This window comes from Limtongia smithiae, assembly GCF_038497785.1.
Source record: "Limtongia smithiae strain NRRL Y-17922 unplaced genomic scaffold V1518scaffold_3, whole genome shotgun sequence".
In the NCBI taxonomy this organism is placed as follows: Eukaryota; Fungi; Ascomycota; class Lipomycetes; order Lipomycetales; family Lipomycetaceae; genus Limtongia; species Limtongia smithiae.
In genome coordinates, this window is record NW_027117624.1 from 789,100 (window position 1) to 804,490 (window position 15,391).

The 15,391-nt window shown below is 54.3% G+C and overlaps 8 protein-coding genes across 8 annotated transcripts; 3 read left to right on the forward strand and 5 right to left on the reverse strand.

Annotated features, from left to right (window-relative positions):
- The first annotated feature begins 155 nt into the window (after nucleotides 1-155).
- V1518DRAFT_413787 (armadillo-type protein) lies at nucleotides 156-3,943 on the forward strand. The gene is made up of 2 exons (XM_066903398.1): nucleotides 156-385; nucleotides 449-3,943. Exon 2 carries the CDS (start codon nucleotides 473-475, stop codon nucleotides 3,626-3,628), a length of 3,156 nt encoding a protein of 1,051 aa, XP_066760810.1. The 5' UTR covers nucleotides 156-385; nucleotides 449-472; the 3' UTR covers nucleotides 3,629-3,943.
- On the reverse strand, nucleotides 3,737-5,287 carry V1518DRAFT_413788 (uncharacterized protein). The gene has a single exon (XM_066903399.1). It carries the CDS (start codon nucleotides 5,227-5,229, stop codon nucleotides 3,805-3,807), a length of 1,425 nt encoding a protein of 474 aa, XP_066760811.1. The 5' UTR covers nucleotides 5,230-5,287; the 3' UTR covers nucleotides 3,737-3,804.
- On the forward strand, nucleotides 5,066-7,054 carry V1518DRAFT_413790 (alpha-2-glucosyltransferase Alg10). The gene is made up of 3 exons (XM_066903400.1): nucleotides 5,066-5,471; nucleotides 5,532-5,620; nucleotides 5,674-7,054. Exons 1-3 carry the CDS (start codon nucleotides 5,370-5,372, stop codon nucleotides 6,995-6,997), a joined length of 1,515 nt encoding a protein of 504 aa, XP_066760812.1. The 5' UTR covers nucleotides 5,066-5,369; the 3' UTR covers nucleotides 6,998-7,054.
- V1518DRAFT_426316 (uncharacterized protein) lies at nucleotides 7,053-7,868 on the reverse strand (the record flags this gene model as incomplete). The annotated part of the gene is made up of 1 exon (XM_066905979.1): nucleotides 7,053-7,868. One exon carries the CDS (start codon nucleotides 7,866-7,868, stop codon nucleotides 7,053-7,055), a length of 816 nt encoding a protein of 271 aa, XP_066760813.1.
- A 29-nt stretch (nucleotides 7,869-7,897) lies between these two features.
- On the reverse strand, nucleotides 7,898-9,364 carry V1518DRAFT_413792 (BAR domain-containing family protein). The gene is made up of 3 exons (XM_066903401.1): nucleotides 9,087-9,364; nucleotides 8,879-8,961; nucleotides 7,898-8,784 (listed from the first exon to the last, which is right to left on the reverse strand). Exons 1-3 carry the CDS (start codon nucleotides 9,222-9,224, stop codon nucleotides 8,091-8,093), a joined length of 915 nt encoding a protein of 304 aa, XP_066760814.1. The 5' UTR covers nucleotides 9,225-9,364; the 3' UTR covers nucleotides 7,898-8,090.
- A 17-nt stretch (nucleotides 9,365-9,381) lies between these two features.
- Nucleotides 9,382-11,537, reverse strand: V1518DRAFT_413794 (Oxoglutarate and iron-dependent oxygenase degradation C-term-domain-containing protein). Its single transcript, XM_066903402.1, has one exon. It carries the CDS (start codon nucleotides 11,437-11,439, stop codon nucleotides 9,445-9,447), a length of 1,995 nt encoding a protein of 664 aa, XP_066760815.1. The 5' UTR covers nucleotides 11,440-11,537; the 3' UTR covers nucleotides 9,382-9,444.
- Nucleotides 11,538-12,683: 1,146 nt separating this feature from the next.
- V1518DRAFT_413798 (uncharacterized protein) lies at nucleotides 12,684-14,388 on the forward strand. Its single transcript, XM_066903403.1, has 4 exons — nucleotides 12,684-13,000; nucleotides 13,050-13,587; nucleotides 13,643-14,005; nucleotides 14,060-14,388. Exons 1-4 carry the CDS (start codon nucleotides 12,833-12,835, stop codon nucleotides 14,131-14,133), a joined length of 1,143 nt encoding a protein of 380 aa, XP_066760816.1. The 5' UTR covers nucleotides 12,684-12,832; the 3' UTR covers nucleotides 14,134-14,388.
- On the reverse strand, nucleotides 14,185-15,347 carry V1518DRAFT_413800 (Quinolinate phosphoribosyl transferase). Its single transcript, XM_066903404.1, has 3 exons — nucleotides 15,161-15,347; nucleotides 14,900-15,108; nucleotides 14,185-14,839 (listed from the first exon to the last, which is right to left on the reverse strand). The coding sequence occupies exons 1-3, from the start codon at nucleotides 15,317-15,319 to the stop codon at nucleotides 14,314-14,316; spliced, it is 894 nt and encodes a 297-aa protein (XP_066760817.1). The 5' UTR covers nucleotides 15,320-15,347; the 3' UTR covers nucleotides 14,185-14,313.
- Nucleotides 15,348-15,391: the final 44 nt, after the last annotated feature.

Below are 15,391 nucleotides of genomic sequence, written 5' to 3' on the forward strand. Positions count from 1 at the left end.
CGGCTCAGGCTGCTGGTGAATCGGTTGCCCTGTGTTGCCAGGGTGGCGCCCAAGCTGGCGCGCCGCTCCGCTCAGCAGTGCGGTTGCGGCTTCAACTGCGCTGCCGTGCAGCAATTATTCTCCAATCGGCGTGCGATTAGTGCACGAGTGGGTGGCGCACGGGCGGCGCACGAAAAGCCTTCACAAATTTTTTATGCCCATTCGCGCTACGGCCGTCCTTCGCCCTCTTCTTCCCTTCGCCCTCTTCTCTTCTCCCTCTCTTCCCCGTCCCTCCTCTCTCCATCTCCATTCCCGAAGCTATCTCTTGTCTTCTGTCTCTCAGTCGATTTGAGATCTTCGCCTTTTTTTCTCTCAGTTCGTCTATTCATTCTCCCGGCCGTCACCAGTGAGTGTACACGTCAAAATTTTTCGGCTTTCTCCCTCCACCTTGCTGACCCCATGTCTCCAGACGGGCGTGTTTATTGTTGAAGCCATGTCTGCTGCTGAGGCAAAGGGATCTGTTGCGGCGCTCAACGAGCTGCTCGCGAAGCTCAAGATTGCCGGCACCGCCGACGACAGAGCTGCTGCCGCCACCAACTTCGCCACGCTCATCTCGGCGCCATTGGAGGACCACGATGTCCCGACCTCGGTCGTCGACTCGCTCAAGGCCATGCTGAATAACAAGAAGGACGCCGTCGCTCGCCAGAACGCCCTCGAAGGTCTCGCCGCCATCGCCACCTCTCAGTTTACTCCGTCTCTGGAGCCTTATTTTGTGTCTCTCCTTCCCTCCATCGTCGAGAAGGCCTCCGATAAGGCTGCTGCCGTCAAGGCCCTTGCTGAGCCTACCGCCGCCGCTGTCGCTAAGGCGATTAACCCCAACGCCGTCAAATTCATTCTCCCCATTCTCGCCGACATTGTCTCCACCACTACCAAGTGGCAGGAGAAGGCCGTGGCCTTGAACACCATTGTCTCTGTTGTCGAGGTCGCCCCCGGTCAAGTCTCCCTTCGCATGCCTGAGCTCATCCCCCTGCTTTCCGAGGCTATGTGGGATACCAAGGCCGATGTCAAGAAGGCTGCTCGTCATGCGCTCGAGAAAGCCACCGAGACCATTCAGAACAAGGATATCGAGAAGTTCATTCCTTCGCTCATCGAGTGTATCGCGCGCCCCACCGAGGTCCCCGAGACTGTTCACTTGCTCGGTGCCACCACCTTCGTACAGGAAGTCACTTCTGGCACTCTCTCCATCATGGTTCCTCTTCTTGCCCGTGGTCTTGCCGAGCGCGACACCACCATCAAGCGTAAGGCTGCCGTCATTATCGACAACATGTGCAAGCTCGTCGACGATCCCCAGGTCGTTGCTCCCTTTTTGGCTAAGCTCATGCCCGGTCTGAAATCCAATTTCGAGAACATCGCCGACCCTGAGGCTCGTGATGTCACCAATCGTGCGCTGAACACTCTTATTCGTGTCGGTGATGTCAAGGACGGCAAGATTCCCGAGATCTCCACTGCTGGCGACGCTAAGGTTACTCTCGCTACTCTTAACTCCCTCGTCACCGAGAAGGTCGACAAGAAGTTCGATGTCGTCAAGGAGTACATCGCCGCCATTGCCGGTGGCCTTGTCGACGAGAAGAACAACGAGGGTATTACCTGGATTGAGGTCATCACTCCATACCTTACCACATTCCTGCACGAGGACAAGGCCAAGGACGTCGTCGACACTTACCGCCGGAAGTCTATTGCCAATATCCCGGGTGCCGCTGTCGAGGAAGAGGAGGAAGAGGAGGGCGAGGATCTCTGCAACTGCGAATTCTCTCTGGCTTACGGTGCCAAGATCTTGCTCAATCGTACTGCCCTTCGTCTCAAGCGTGGTCGTCGGTACGGTCTTTGCGGCCCTAACGGTTCCGGCAAGTCTACTCTCATGAGAGCTATTGCCAACGGCCAGGTCGAGGGCTTTCCCACTCAGGATGAGTGCAAGACCGTCTACGTCGAGCACGACATTGACGGAACCCATGCCGAGACTTCCGTTTTGGAGTACGTTATTTCCGACCCTGGTGTTATTCTCTCTGGTCCCGAGGAGGCCGAGAAGGCTCTTAAGGATGTCGGCTTCTCTGATGAGATGATCAAGATGCCCATTTCTTCCCTTTCTGGTGGCTGGAAGATGAAGCTCGCTTTGGCTCGCGCTGTGCTGAAGAAGGCTGACATTCTGCTGCTTGATGAGCCCACTAACCATTTGGATACCGTCAACGTCGCCTGGTTGGTCAACTACCTGAACACTTGCGGTGTTACTTCGATCATCGTCTCGCACGACTCTGGCTTCTTGGACAAGGTCGTTGAGTTCATTATCCACTACGAGCGATTCAAGCTGAAGAAGTACAAGGGCAACCTTTCCGAGTTCGTCAAGAAGGTCCCCTCCGCCAAGTCTTACTACGAGCTCGGTGCTTCCGAGATGGAATTCCAGTTCCCTGAGCCCGGTTTCCTCGAGGGCGTCAAGACCAAGCAGAAGGCTATTGTCAAGGTCTCTAATATGACTTTCCAGTATCCCGGTACCACCAAGCCCCAGATTCGCGACATCAACTTCCAGTGCTCGCTTTCTTCGCGTATTGCCGTCATTGGCCCCAATGGTGCTGGCAAGTCGACTCTGATCAACGTTCTGACTGGTGAGCTTCTGCCTACCATCGGTGAGGTTTACGTGCACGAGAACTGCCGTATCGCCTACATCAAGCAGCACGCTTTTGCACACATCGATCACCATCTGGACAAGACTCCTTCCGAGTACATTCAGTGGCGATTCCAGACGGGTGAGGACAGAGAGACCATGGATCGTGCCAACCGTATCATCACCGAGTCGGATGAGGAGGCCATGAACCACATTTACAAGATCGACGGTACTCCCCGCCGTGTCATTGGCGTTAGCGGCCGAAGAAAGTTTAAGAACACCTACGAGTACGAGTGTTCGTTTGTTATTGGCGAGAACATCGGCATGAAGACCGAGCGCTGGGTTCCCATGCTTAGCGCTGACAACGCTTGGATTCCTCGTAACGAGCTGATCCAGACCCACGCCAAGATGGTCGCTGAAGTTGATATGAAGGAGGCCCTCGCATCCGGCCAGTTCCGTCCTCTGACCCGAAAAGAGATCGAGCTTCACTGTGCTATGCTTGGTCTTGATGCTGAGCTCGTTTCGCACTCTCGCATCCGTGGTCTGTCTGGTGGCCAGAAGGTCAAGCTTGTGCTTGCCGCTTGCACATGGCAGCGACCTCATTTGATCGTTCTTGACGAGCCTACAAATTACCTTGACCGTGATTCTCTCGGTGCTCTGTCTAAGGCGCTCAAGACGTTCGCTGGTGGTATTGTCATCATTACTCACTCTGCTGAGTTCACTAAGGATCTTACTGAGGAGGTCTGGGCTGTGCTTGATGGCCGCATGACCCCGTCCGGCCACAACTGGGTTCAGGGACAAGGCTCTGGTCCTCGTCTTGATGCCAAGGACGGCGAGGAGGAGGATAAGTTCGATGCTATGGGCAACAAGATCGAGTCGGTTAAGAAGGCCAAGAAGCTGAGTGCCGCCGAGCTGCGGAAGAAGAAGAAAGAGCGCATGGCGAAGAAGAAGAAATTGGGCGATGCTTACGTGTCGTCGGACGAGGACTTTTAGATGTCGGGATACTCTCTCAATTTTATTTCTGAATTTCTATTATTTTCTAGATACGTTTTCTTGTGGTTATTTGAGCGGGAGGGAAAAGTTTAGACGAAAACGGCGGGATTATGGAAGGCACCACAAGTATTTTATCTTATTCAGATTATCTAATTGAACAACTATGCGATGTGGACTCACGCCAAAACAAGGTCTGGATATGAGGTCTGGACGAGTGCGACGACGTGCTCGAGATGTGAGCATAGAGCGAGGATGTGGTTGTCGTAGCGCTCAAGACCAGCGGCGTGAGTTGTGCCCTCGGGGTTGTGGTTGAAGGAAATGATGCGGTCGACGCGGTCAATGACGGCACGCAGTCGCCGTTCCTGAATCATGCGCGCGGCGAAGCCTTCTGCGGCTGAGTCGGCGCTGAGGCCGAGGACGTACGCGAGCTCAGAGAAGGATATGCTGGTGTAGAGCCGCGACGCGGCAAGCAGGTTGTGTTCAGTCACAGCACGATCGAGCACGCTGCCCGGGTCATAGTCGGGGTTGTTTGCGGCCGGAACGCTGGCGAGATGTTGGTGCGGGATCTTGCGTTTGGCGCCGCGGAGGTAGCGGCACAAGTCGTCGCGGGGGAGCAGGTTGTCATGCATGAGCTTGTCGAGCATGTCACGCTCGAGCGGGAGCTGTGAGGGGATTGTGGTGGTCACGGAGGCGGAGGCGTACGACGAGGTGCCGAGGCGAGGATCGGTGTCGAGCGAGGCCAGCATACGGTTGCGCGCGGGACCGGCCGGCGCGAGCAGCGCGCATGAGATCGCAGCGGATAGGCACATGAGCTTGTCGTCTTCGTCGATGCCTGCGGTTGCTGATGACACCACCGTTGCCGATGCAGACCCCGAGGCCACCGCAGATGAAGGCGGGGTGTACTTCGATAGCTCGTAGTACTTGAGACAAGCCTCGAGAAAGCGACGACGGGCTTCCAGCACGCGCGCCTGGCCAAGCTTGAAATGCAGCTTCGCGGTGTCGTCGCCTGCTTTGAGCACAAGCGATGCGCTCTTGTTGATAATATCCTCGGCATACAAAACCCGCTGCGTCGGCGGCATGTACTCGTCGTCGTCGGCGTCGGCAGCTGCGCCATCGGTCTCGTCGATATCTTCCAACAAGTTGCGCAAGATGCGTACCGACACGGCGACACGGTACTCGTCCTCGATCACACGCTGGCCAGACTCCAGTTTGATCCCACGCAACACAGACGCCGCGCGCGCGGAGCGCGATTGTGCCTCGAACAAGCTGGCGAGCTTGTCGCGCAGCATGCAGTCTTGATCTTCGTAAGACACAAGCACCGGTTGCAGCGCGTCGAGCGCGTGCATTAGCAGACTCTCGGTATCTGCGACGGTGGCAGAGGGTGTGTTCGGTGCTGGCGAGGTGAGCGCGGTGACGTAGGCGGCGACTACCGGGCGGCACACCACGAAGCCGAGTGCGGAGGCGGAAGCGAGGACGGCGTCGAGAAACGAGCTCATCGCCGATGGCGACGTAGTTTGTGCGGACGAGAGAAGATCGAGCAACGCACTTGTCTTTTCAGGCTGCGATGCGGCAGTCGCAGCGATGGTCGCAACGGACGCCATTGTGGCGGGGCGGACGGCGGTCTGGGGAGACGTAGATGGGTACTGGAGTTGGTGAACCTGCTGGCGGAGTGGCTTAACGACACGTCCATCGCTCCCATCGCGACTTCGAGACTACCGACCGCCGGCTAAACTCCACAACCATGCCGACGCAGTCGGGGCTGTCGTCAGCCGTATTCGTTCTTGATGCATTGACTATTGTATGCTTTGCGGCCGTCAACCAGATCGTCCCGCGGCCATACCTCGTCAGTCTCCTCGTCAATGCATACGGTCTACTAAGTTGCTAACGCGTTTGCGGATCATAGGACGAGATCTTTCATATACCGCAGGCGCAGGCGTATTGTGACAACAAGTTTGATGTCTGGGACCCAGCTATCACGACGCCGCCAGGATTGTACGTCGCCACCGCTATTGGTGAACAGATCAAAGCTGACGTCTGCTGAGCAGATATATCCTCGCGCGATTGTACTCAGCAATGCTTTCACCGATAGTGGGTTCTCGTAATGCATGCTCGCCGATGATGCTACGTTCTCTAAACGTTGTTGTTTTTGTCTTCATCCTGCCGAAAGCCCTGTCGCTGCTCGCGGGACCATCATCTTCAGCTACAGGTCGCCGTCGCCGCGACAGCGAGATCCTGCGTTTCGCGCCGCCATTGTACTTTTTCACGTTCTTGTTTTACACGGACATGGTGGCATCACTATTAGCATTGCTGTCGGTCGGGCTTGCGCGAGCGTACCCGTCGTACACGCCATCTTCAGCTTCGTGGGTGGTGGTCATTGCAAAGTGCGCTGTGGGCATGCTCGCGATCAGTACACGACAGACAAATATCGTCTGGGTCGCGTACGCATTTGCGTCAGAGCTGCTTGATGGGTTTGTTTATTGTGGTGACAACGCGAGTCCGGTTGAGACGACGGTTCATAACTTGTCATCGCTGCTTAGCGTGCCGCTGCTCTTTGTGCGCTGCCTCAAGCCTGCGCTCGTACGACTGTACTCACGCGTATTCGCCACGCCCGGTGGCATTAGAGACATTACGCGCGTGTTGTTTGCGTACACTCCCGTGCTCGTGAGTTTTGCGCTCTTCGTGCATGTCAACGGCGGCATCACGCTCGGCGACAAAGCCAACCACATCCCGGCGCTGCACATCGTGCAGCTGCTCTATTTCGCCGTGTTCGCATGCATCATGCAAGCGCCGGTACTGCTACTGCGCCGGAACGCTGGCGACATGATCGTCACTCGCTCACTACGTGCGCTGGCGACGCACCCGGTGCAGTCCGTGCTCGCACTCGTCGCGGTGCTCTGGACGATCTCAAAGTTCACCATCGTACATGCGTTCATTCTCGCCGACAACCGGCACTATACATTCTACATCAACCGACGCGTGCTTAACGTGACGCCCTGGGCGCGGTTCGCACTCGCGCCGGGCTATTTGCTGTGCTTGCGCGCTGCGCTGATCGAGCGTGCAGCGCCGCGTGCGAGAGTACTTGATTCGGTGCTGTTCTGGGGCGCCGCGGCTGCGGTGCTAGTTCCTTCGCCGCTGATTGAGTGTCGGTACTTCATCGTGCCGTATTTCGTTTGGCGGAGTAGCGCAATGATCGAAGGTAGTAGTGATACAGACCGAAGCGATGGCGAGACAGCTAAGACGCGCGAGACGGCCCGGTGGGCGGAGCTAGCATGGTATGCGATGATCAACGCGGCGACGGTGGCGCTATTTTTGCTTGTCTCGTTCGAGTGGCCGTCGGAACCCGGTGAGAAGCAGCGGTTCATGTGGTAAACGGAGGTTGGGTATCCATGGTGTACATAGAGGCATAATGAAAAAAGTTGTTTGCTCATGGCATGTAGATGTCGGTCTTCTCCAAGACGAAATCGGGGATACGCCATGCCGGTGGTTCATCTTTCATTGCATCTTCGTCGAGTTGGTCGTCGGCTTCAGTCACATCGTCGTCGACGTCAATCGCGTTTTCGTCAACTTCATAGCTGTCGCCGTCGTCACTGGCATCTCCCCGGATTGCTTGCCTCTTTGACGACAATGATGATGATGGCGTGCCCGACAACTCTTGCAACACCTGCACGCCATCCTCGCGCCTGCCAATAGCAATCAGCGCCATGCCGTAGTACGCGCGTAACAGCTTCACATCGCCATCCGCTCCCTCATCCTGCAATCCACGCTTGGTGCCAACCTGCAGCTCCAACAGCGCCTCCTCGGCAGACTCCACCGCCTCGCGCACGCGTCCCGCATTGATCCGCGCAATGGCCGCGAGCACCTCAAGTTGTGGACGCGACGCTGTCGTCGACGGCGATGCAGAAGTGCCAGAACCTAGCGCCACGAGGAGCCACTCCACGACGCTGCGCTGCGCGGCCGGATCGTGCTCAGTTTGCGCAAGCAAACGGGTCCACAGTGACGCTACGAGCGAGACGCCGCCGCGACGACCGCGGATAACGCGCGTAGAGCGGCGGTTGTGGCGTTGCGGGTAGGTGCCGTTCTCTTCTTCGTCCGGCTCGTGAGGTGCGCTGATGAACGAAGCGGCGGGATGGCGTAGGAGCAGCGCGGCGCAGCGCGAGGCGGTCGCGAGGTCGTCGCGTAAGATGGACACGTCGAGTAGACGCAGGAGGTACGCTCTGTGAGCTGATTCGACGGGAATCATTATTTGCGGCTGTGAAGTTCACGAAGATGCAGAGGTCCAGTAGTTGTATTTCCCTTAAAACTTGATAACGAACAAAAGACATGTACGACTTTGGCACTCCACCACCAGCCCTTCCCCCAAAATCACAGAATCATAGATATACCGTAAGAGAAATACGTCATAGCAAAAACTACAAACATGCACAGTCCAGGTGTATAATAGAAGACCGCTCTACACGGGTATCTACGCGCTGGTCTCGTGGTACTTGCTCTCCTGCTCAGCCTGAAGCTGGTCGATCTCGGGAGCAAGCTCGGAGAGCATCTCAAACGCAGCCTTGTGGAATGCGAGCTGGGCCGCAATCAGATCCGCAAGATTCCGTAAGGGCTCCGGGGTGTCCAGCACGTTCTTCATCACGCTGACAGCCTCCTCGGTCGCGGCAACGAATTCGTCCTCGGCCTGCTCGACTTCAACGCGCGCGGCGTCTGCCTTCTCAGGCTTCACGCTCCGGGCCGCGGTCTTTGCCGCATCAAGGCTGAGGCGGGCGTTGGTGACCTTGCGGCGCGCACGGTCAGCGAACTTCAGGCTGGTCGCGAGCGTATTGGAGAATGCTGCGTTGAAGCGCGAGGTGATCAGCGCGTTCTCAGCAAGCTGCGCCTCGCCGACGCGCTCCTCGGCGACGGCATACTTCTCGAGCGCGATGCCGAGCGGATCCGTAATCAGCAGCTGGTGAGATGCCGACAGGGCCGCACGCGAGATTGCGTGCGCGAATGTCTTGGGCGCGTGCTTCACGGTGGTGGTCGTAAGAGCGGCCTGCGCCTCAGCGGCATTGGACGCTTGAGCGAGGGTCTGGACCTTCTCGGAGACGGTGCGAGAGAGGTCGACGAAGGACTCGCGAAGGTTAGGGGGGTAGTCGTATCCCTCATGCGCGTACTGGGATCTGGAGCGAGAAACCGCAGGTGAGCCAACGTCGATCAGAATATGAAGATTCACATAAATGCTTGTTTGCGCAACAGTGGAGGGAGATAACATACGTGACGGCGAGCAACTTGGTGTGGACGGCCTTGAGCGCGTCAACGCGCTTCTCGAGATCAAGGTACTCCTGCGGTAGCTCGGTCTGACGTACATACGCGCGCGAGTTAGTCTTTGATGCAGTACTTCGCCGCAGCATCGCATTCTGCACGTCCATGCACAGAGCACGGCACGGATCGTTGGCGGAACCGCATGGTAGTGAGCACTCACGATCTCCTCAGCGTTACCGAGACGTTCCTGGATGAGCCGGCCGGTCCTGCGTGCGAAGGGCGAGAAGGAGGAGGTGAGGGACTGCAGGCCTTGGTTGACGGAGTCCATGTTGAGAGAGCTGCTTGAGAAGGGGTTCATGCCGGCGGCTGAGGGTGTGCGTGCAGGGGGAGGCGATCGCGGAGCCGTGACGACGACGACGACGCAGCGCGAATAACCTGCAAAAGTTGGCGTGTCGTCCTGCTACGCCCACATTCCCCTTACCCTCCCGTCACGCCAGCGCCGCGCACGCTCACTTGCCTCTTTGGGAAACTCGTCAATTCCCGCGGCTGCGCTTCTGAGTTCTATCCTACGCATTCCTCTACATTGCAACCCGCCACTCCCCCGAAACGTCCCACCGGCTTCCCGGCGCGTTCTGACTCACGTACTTCACAAACTTCAGCACTCCTGCGTCGCGTAGCACCATCGTGTACACATTCCACCGAGCTTGGCTCGTCAGCAGTACGCCATCCTCTTCCTCGTTTTCCGTCTCCTCGTCTTCATCTTCCTCCTCCTCCTCCTCCTCCTCCTCCTCCTCCTCCTCCTCCTTCTCCTCATCATCGTCGTCCTCTTCGTCCTCGTCGCTCTGCTCTACATTTTCGTACTCACCTTCCCCATCATCCTGACCCTCAGCCTCTTCATTCATCTCTCGTGGCACCTCTGCCTCCGCGCGTAGCTGCTCGAGTTCCTTTCTCCGCTTGGTCCGCGACCCGCTCAAGTAGACTGCGGGATCGTTCTCTTCCTCCGCCTCCTCGCTCTCGTTCTTCTCTTCTCCACTCTTCTTGTTCTCGTTCTGCACGGTGCCATCGTCCATGTACAACTCATAGCCGCCAAACTCGCCAGTTTCCCATCCACTAGTAGGCGTCAAACACAGTGTGCCTTCTAGCAATCCGGATTCCTCGTCGCAAGTCTCGACCCCAGACGCGGTCGTCAGACTCGTCGTGGCAAGAGTGTAATCCAAACCCGGTCGGAACCGACGTGCAAGCACACGTGCATGGGTTGGGCTCGACACTCCACCAACTAGCGTCAACCACTTGCGGAACTCGCGCGAGCCAAACATATTTGCGACTAGCTCCAACGGGGTGTCTCTCTTCGTAAACCCTTCTGCCTCGTCGTAGTACAGATATCGGTTCTTGTGAGGCGGGCAACTGACTTTCCACTCTTGGGCATTCGCTGCCACATCGGCGGCACTGACCGGCACAGATTTAGTCTCGCTCTGTTCGATGTATTCCTTCAAGCTATTGGCGACTTCGTCATTAACGAAATCAGTCAGCTCAATCCGTGACGCGTCCGCAAACGAATTGTTTGCAGACTGAAAAAACTCCGGAGTAAGGTATTTTGGATTCAACACACTCGCCAGAACTGTGGTTTCCTCCGCGGTAAGACTGTCATCATTCACTGCGTTTATGCTCTCGACTTCACGTAGTATCGGTGTCGGCTTCTCACGTATTTGCGAGTCGGCATTGTTGTCTGCTAATGCCGCTCTGGAGCTTTGCAGATTTAGCTCCTCCTGTAATCCCTCAACGTAGCCATCTTCGCCTTTCTGAGGCAGATGAAACCACCCAGAAATCGCAAGTCGTGGCCGGTCCACGACAACCTCTTCGACGTCATGAAAGGAAATGCCCGGCTGCACGACAAAAAAAGCGAGTTGATTCCATGCTGGCGAGATAACTTTGTCCCAGTCGACCTTTGGCGCGCCTTTGGTTTCAAGCTCGTATAGGCGCAGTGCACCGCCCCACGCTGGGTTCCACTTCTCGTCGTCCGGGTCGGGAAGATATAGTATGTACGACACACGCCGTGAGCCAATAACATCGTCATGGGTCAACAGATGTGAACCCTTCACGTAGCAGTTGATGCTCATATCCTGCTTCACGCCAGACAGCGGGCCGCAGTCGCAGATCTGCATGATAAACTCCCTAAACTCCTTCGAGTACATGGCATTTCGTAGTGCATGTAAGGCCGATAATTTCTCTCGCTCCTTAGTCGATAAACCAGAGATGTTTAAAAGATCTCCCGTCTGGTGGAGCTTGTATATGTCGGTTTCCTTCTCAGTAAACACGAGCTCCCGCGTGATCTCCCGGCGCACCCGACGCAAAAGCGCGTCATTCACAAGCTGATCAATGACGCAGTGCAAGTACGGGCCAGAAGTGGCGTGCTGATCGTGTAGCTCTGTTACACGCGAAAACAAGCCGGGGAAGAAGACTGCTGACGGTGGCAAGGAGGAGATCGTGTTTCGTAGAGATGCCGTGGTAGTCGCGACGGACGGCGCAGGGGATACCGATCGCAGCCGTTTGCGAGGGTTGAGTGTCGCAGCCATTGTGTATGCAGTCAAAACGTAAACCCTGTGAGTGCGGAAGTGAAGATCAAAATCTTTTGCAAGTCGGCGATGATGCACTGATTGATGCTCTCGGGTGGGATGATCGCTTTTTTCTTCGGGCACGCACCACCTTCTAGACCTTTAAACCTTAATACCACAAGGCCGGATTCCAAAATCTTTCCACAATCCATCGCTCGTGCAGTCGCACTACTCTGCATACCTCCACGGACTGAATTTGTACTTCGTCACGCAAGAAAAGATCACACAAGCGGCACGCATTGTACACGAGCCCGAGACGGTTCAAGTCTTGCTGATCTTCTTGGATATGGCCTATGCTACATCCACATCACGCGCAGTATCGCCAATCTCTCGTCTAGTCAGATGAACTATCGTTCAAAGACGTCTTTTAACATCAAGCTGACATAAGATTCCTTTGAAGTTTATACAAGTTTGAGAAGATTTCACTGTCCCTGGTCAGCTTCATCACTGGACTACAACGTCTACTTAGGTTAGCGACTACCTGCAACAACTTCACTACCGCGGTTTTCACGGAGTCATTTTATATCCATTTAAGTTTTGTAATAACGAGCTGAGCTATAGAAATTTTGAGTAAATCATTGATAAATCGGCCTCAAAGATATCAGTAACTTGCTCGCAACGTCAAGTAGTTATCACAGAACGGCGGATGATTATCGGCACTATATTTCGGCACTGGTAAAACTTGTACTTGTTATTATTGCTTGTTGGTTGTACAGCGATTGAGACAACCGAAGGTTCATTTAGCAATGCATAACCATTTCTACGTCCATTATAAATTCAGCCTTGGCACATGGTGTGTGAACGTTGTCGAGGCGATATCACGAAGCAAACATAACAGTATACACCGCCTTTCAACTAATGCGCTCTGTACATTATTACGAGAATGTTTATCATACGTACATCTGATACTAAAAACACGAAAGCTGGATTATGCGGGGAAGGTGTCTTGGACATCCGACTGCCGATGACCACGCCGTGTCATACTAGATTCCAACTTCGTCATACAGAATTACAGACCCAAGAAATTTTCATGGGCATATACATCTTTCTGAATGTATCATTTCGCTTTAGCTAGAATCCACCGATACCTGGCCGCGGTAGTCCAGGCCAGGGGCATTTTTAGGCGCAGACAGAATGCAGGGTCCATGATGTCATCAGCCTCGCGGACACCCTAAAAGGTTGTCGGCATGAAGTCTAAACCGGTCGGACATCCGAAACGAGCACGTGCCGCTGCGCGATAACGTTTCAATGCGAACCTGGGCACGCGCTTCAGTGAGTCTTCTGGCGACGGCATTCTTTACTTCCCCAGTGTCAGCGAGCAGCGAGCGATTCGGAGCATGGAAGAGACGGAATAATGGTGGAGAAAACGAAAATGCACTTTCTTGATCTTCCCGAAGAGATCCTGGTGGCTGTGTTCGAATATTTAGACGTCGATGATGGCGCCGACGACAGCAGCGCGACGGAGATCAAGCACACACACATACGAGAGCTCGCGTACTGCAGCAAGCGATTACATGCGATTGTAAGAAGCAGAGTTTGGCTGATTTGTGGTCGTACTAATTCGGTCCTAGGGGCTACAATTCTTACTCTCAGAAGTCCTCTTGTCATGGCCGCTTCTAGACCTCTTCAACAAGGAGCTCGACACATCTCTTTCCGCTTACACTCCGTATATCACCAAACTCAGCATTCACATTCCCTCAAGCTGGGGCGAATGGCACCGCTCTGAGACTCTTCAGGATGTTCTCCAGAAATGCACGAACGTCGAAACGCTGTCGCTGTCGCTGTCGGGATCATCAAAGTGGCTGCAGTACATATGCCCGAACTACAACGTACGGACGCTGCATCTGATCTCAAACCAACAGAACTCTTCGCCGGCACTTTTTGACACTTGTGATCTGTATGCGTTCAGATCAGTCAAGGTGCTCAAGCTGGAATTCTTCAAGTTGCAATGCGAATATCCGATCGAACAACGCGCGGTACCGTTGGTGACGACAGTCGAAGAGATGGAGATACTTAACTGCGAATGGAACTACCCATTCAGCATGTCGCTTTTCAAGAATCTGAAGATTCTAAGTGTCTTCTACACGATAAAGTGCGAGCCATTCACCTGTACGTACTCTCGCGACAGAGATTTGAGCATATGGTGATTACTGACGTTCTCCAGACTCCGAGCGATTAAAACATCTGGCTTCACATCCACCTTCTACGCTGAAGAAGTTTGCTATTCATCTCAATCTTCATTCTTCAGTTCGTCAGAAGACATGGTATCCGATTCTCTCCGATTGCGAGGAATTAGAACTCGTTAGTCTTAAGGGGTTTCGGTATCCTGCGTACGAATTTTTTGCTCGGCTCCCCTTGTCGCTGAGAGAGATCGAGCTTCATATGCCATTAAAGAATTACATGGCGCTCACTGCTCTCAACAGTCTGGACACAGGAATGGGATCGTTTCTCGGGATGAATTTCCGAAATGATCTAACCTCCGGTAAGGTTGTTAACAAGTTTGGAGAAGCCAATATCAGAGTGATTGGTATGCCTTCCTGTCTTTTATTGAATAATAGACGTATCGCTAACGAACCAATAGTACAAGCTTCGAACGAGCCTATGCAGGAGCAAACAGACAAGCTGCAAAATTCCAATCATTATGTTGCCAGTTAGTTTGTAATTTTGCGAGCAGGAGTTTGGTTATTTTAGTTATCTTTGACTACTGGTTTACTTGTTATGTGTCTTGTTGATCCCGGAGTTTTCGTTTTCTTGCTCAGCGGTGCACTGGAATGTGGAATGTCCTTTATTGACCACATACGATATGTTAATTTCATACATCGGACTCAGATTTAACTAGTGATCTATTTTCATATTGAAATCGATGACGCCGGTGCCTTGATGGACACTGCTAGTGCTGTAAATGTCGATCTCATTGGTCAAGTAGGCCTTAATGTTCTCCTCTCGAAGTCCTCCTGAGCATTCCAGCAAAAAGTTCTTGCCCTTGCCAGCCCACTTTGTCTTCAAGCTTTGCGCTGCAATCTTTAATCCCTCACCAGTGAAATTGTCGAGCATGATCACATCCGCGCCAGCCGTAATTGCCTCGTCTGCCTCAGCCTCGGACTGACACTCAACTTCAATCTTCATCGCAAACCCGCAGGTTGAGCGCGCGGCCTGCACGGCACGTGTGATTGATCCAGTGGCCCATACGTGATTGTCCTTGAGCATGACCATCGACGACAGATCGTATCGATGGGCATCGACACCGCCTACAAGCATTGCGTACTTTTCAATGCGACGGAATCCCGGCGTCGTCTTGCGTGTGCCGGCGATGATACCAGGATATCCAGCTTCTCGGGCAAGAGCCATGACCCGTCGTGATCTATTGTACGATTAGTTAGATACTGCTCTACTCGAGTACGATCTAAAGAGCAGAACCCACTTTGTCGCAATACCGCTTGCACGCGCCAAAATATTTAGTGCCGTGCGCTCAAATAATAAGAGGTCATTCGTAGGTCCTTCGACTTTGGCCACAGGGACTTTGCCGCTCTTCGACGTGTCGATGAACACTCCTTCTTCGATGTACCAGGTGATAGTCAGCCCGCACTGATCTCCCATTTCCTGAACAAAAGGTACACCCGCAAGAACACCCTAAAAGTATTAGTATATCTTTGCAAAAGCCTTCATGACAGAGGCAGCGTACAGACTGCTTGCAGTTGATGGTCGCAGTCCGGCGGTTGCTGCCCACGACGAAGCCGCCGACATCGAACGAAGGAACGTCTTCGGATAAGAACCGGCGGATATCATCTTTCCACGCGCCCGACTTGGGCAATAAATTTTTGTACTGCAGAGAACTCGCCATCTTAGAAAACTGTGTGACTATGCGGCCTCTACGGAGTTTGCGGGGTACATTTCGACGGTTGACCCTTCGGGT

Coding starts and splice junctions, on each gene's coding strand:
- V1518DRAFT_413787 (XM_066903398.1), top strand. CDS start 473: ATGTCTGCTGCTGAGGCAAAGGGATCTGTTGCGGCGCTCAACGAGCTG.
- V1518DRAFT_413788 (XM_066903399.1), bottom strand. CDS start 5,229: ATGGCGTCCGTTGCGACCATCGCTGCGACTGCCGCATCGCAGCCTGAA.
- V1518DRAFT_413790 (XM_066903400.1), top strand. CDS start 5,370: ATGCCGACGCAGTCGGGGCTGTCGTCAGCCGTATTCGTTCTTGATGCA. Junction 5,472..5,531: donor TCGTCCCGCGGCCATACCTC/GTCAGTCTCCTC, acceptor TGCGGATCATAG/GACGAGATCTTTCATATACC. Junction 5,621..5,673: donor ATCACGACGCCGCCAGGATT/GTACGTCGCCAC, acceptor TCTGCTGAGCAG/ATATATCCTCGCGCGATTGT.
- V1518DRAFT_413792 (XM_066903401.1), bottom strand. CDS start 9,224: ATGAACCCCTTCTCAAGCAGCTCTCTCAACATGGACTCCGTCAACCAA. Junction 8,962..9,086: donor TCGGTAACGCTGAGGAGATC/GTGAGTGCTCAC, acceptor TATGTACGTCAG/ACCGAGCTACCGCAGGAGTA. Junction 8,785..8,878: donor ACCAAGTTGCTCGCCGTCAC/GTATGTTATCTC, acceptor TTCTCGCTCCAG/ATCCCAGTACGCGCATGAGG.
- V1518DRAFT_413794 (XM_066903402.1), bottom strand. CDS start 11,439: ATGGCTGCGACACTCAACCCTCGCAAACGGCTGCGATCGGTATCCCCT.
- V1518DRAFT_413798 (XM_066903403.1), top strand. CDS start 12,833: ATGGTGGAGAAAACGAAAATGCACTTTCTTGATCTTCCCGAAGAGATC. Junction 13,001..13,049: donor GCAAGCGATTACATGCGATT/GTAAGAAGCAGA, acceptor ATTCGGTCCTAG/GGGCTACAATTCTTACTCTC. Junction 14,006..14,059: donor AGCCAATATCAGAGTGATTG/GTATGCCTTCCT, acceptor ACGAACCAATAG/TACAAGCTTCGAACGAGCCT.
- V1518DRAFT_413800 (XM_066903404.1), bottom strand. CDS start 15,319: ATGGCGAGTTCTCTGCAGTACAAAAATTTATTGCCCAAGTCGGGCGCG. Junction 15,109..15,160: donor CCATCAACTGCAAGCAGTCT/GTACGCTGCCTC, acceptor TAATACTTTTAG/GGTGTTCTTGCGGGTGTACC. Junction 14,840..14,899: donor GCAAGCGGTATTGCGACAAA/GTGGGTTCTGCT, acceptor ATCGTACAATAG/ATCACGACGGGTCATGGCTC.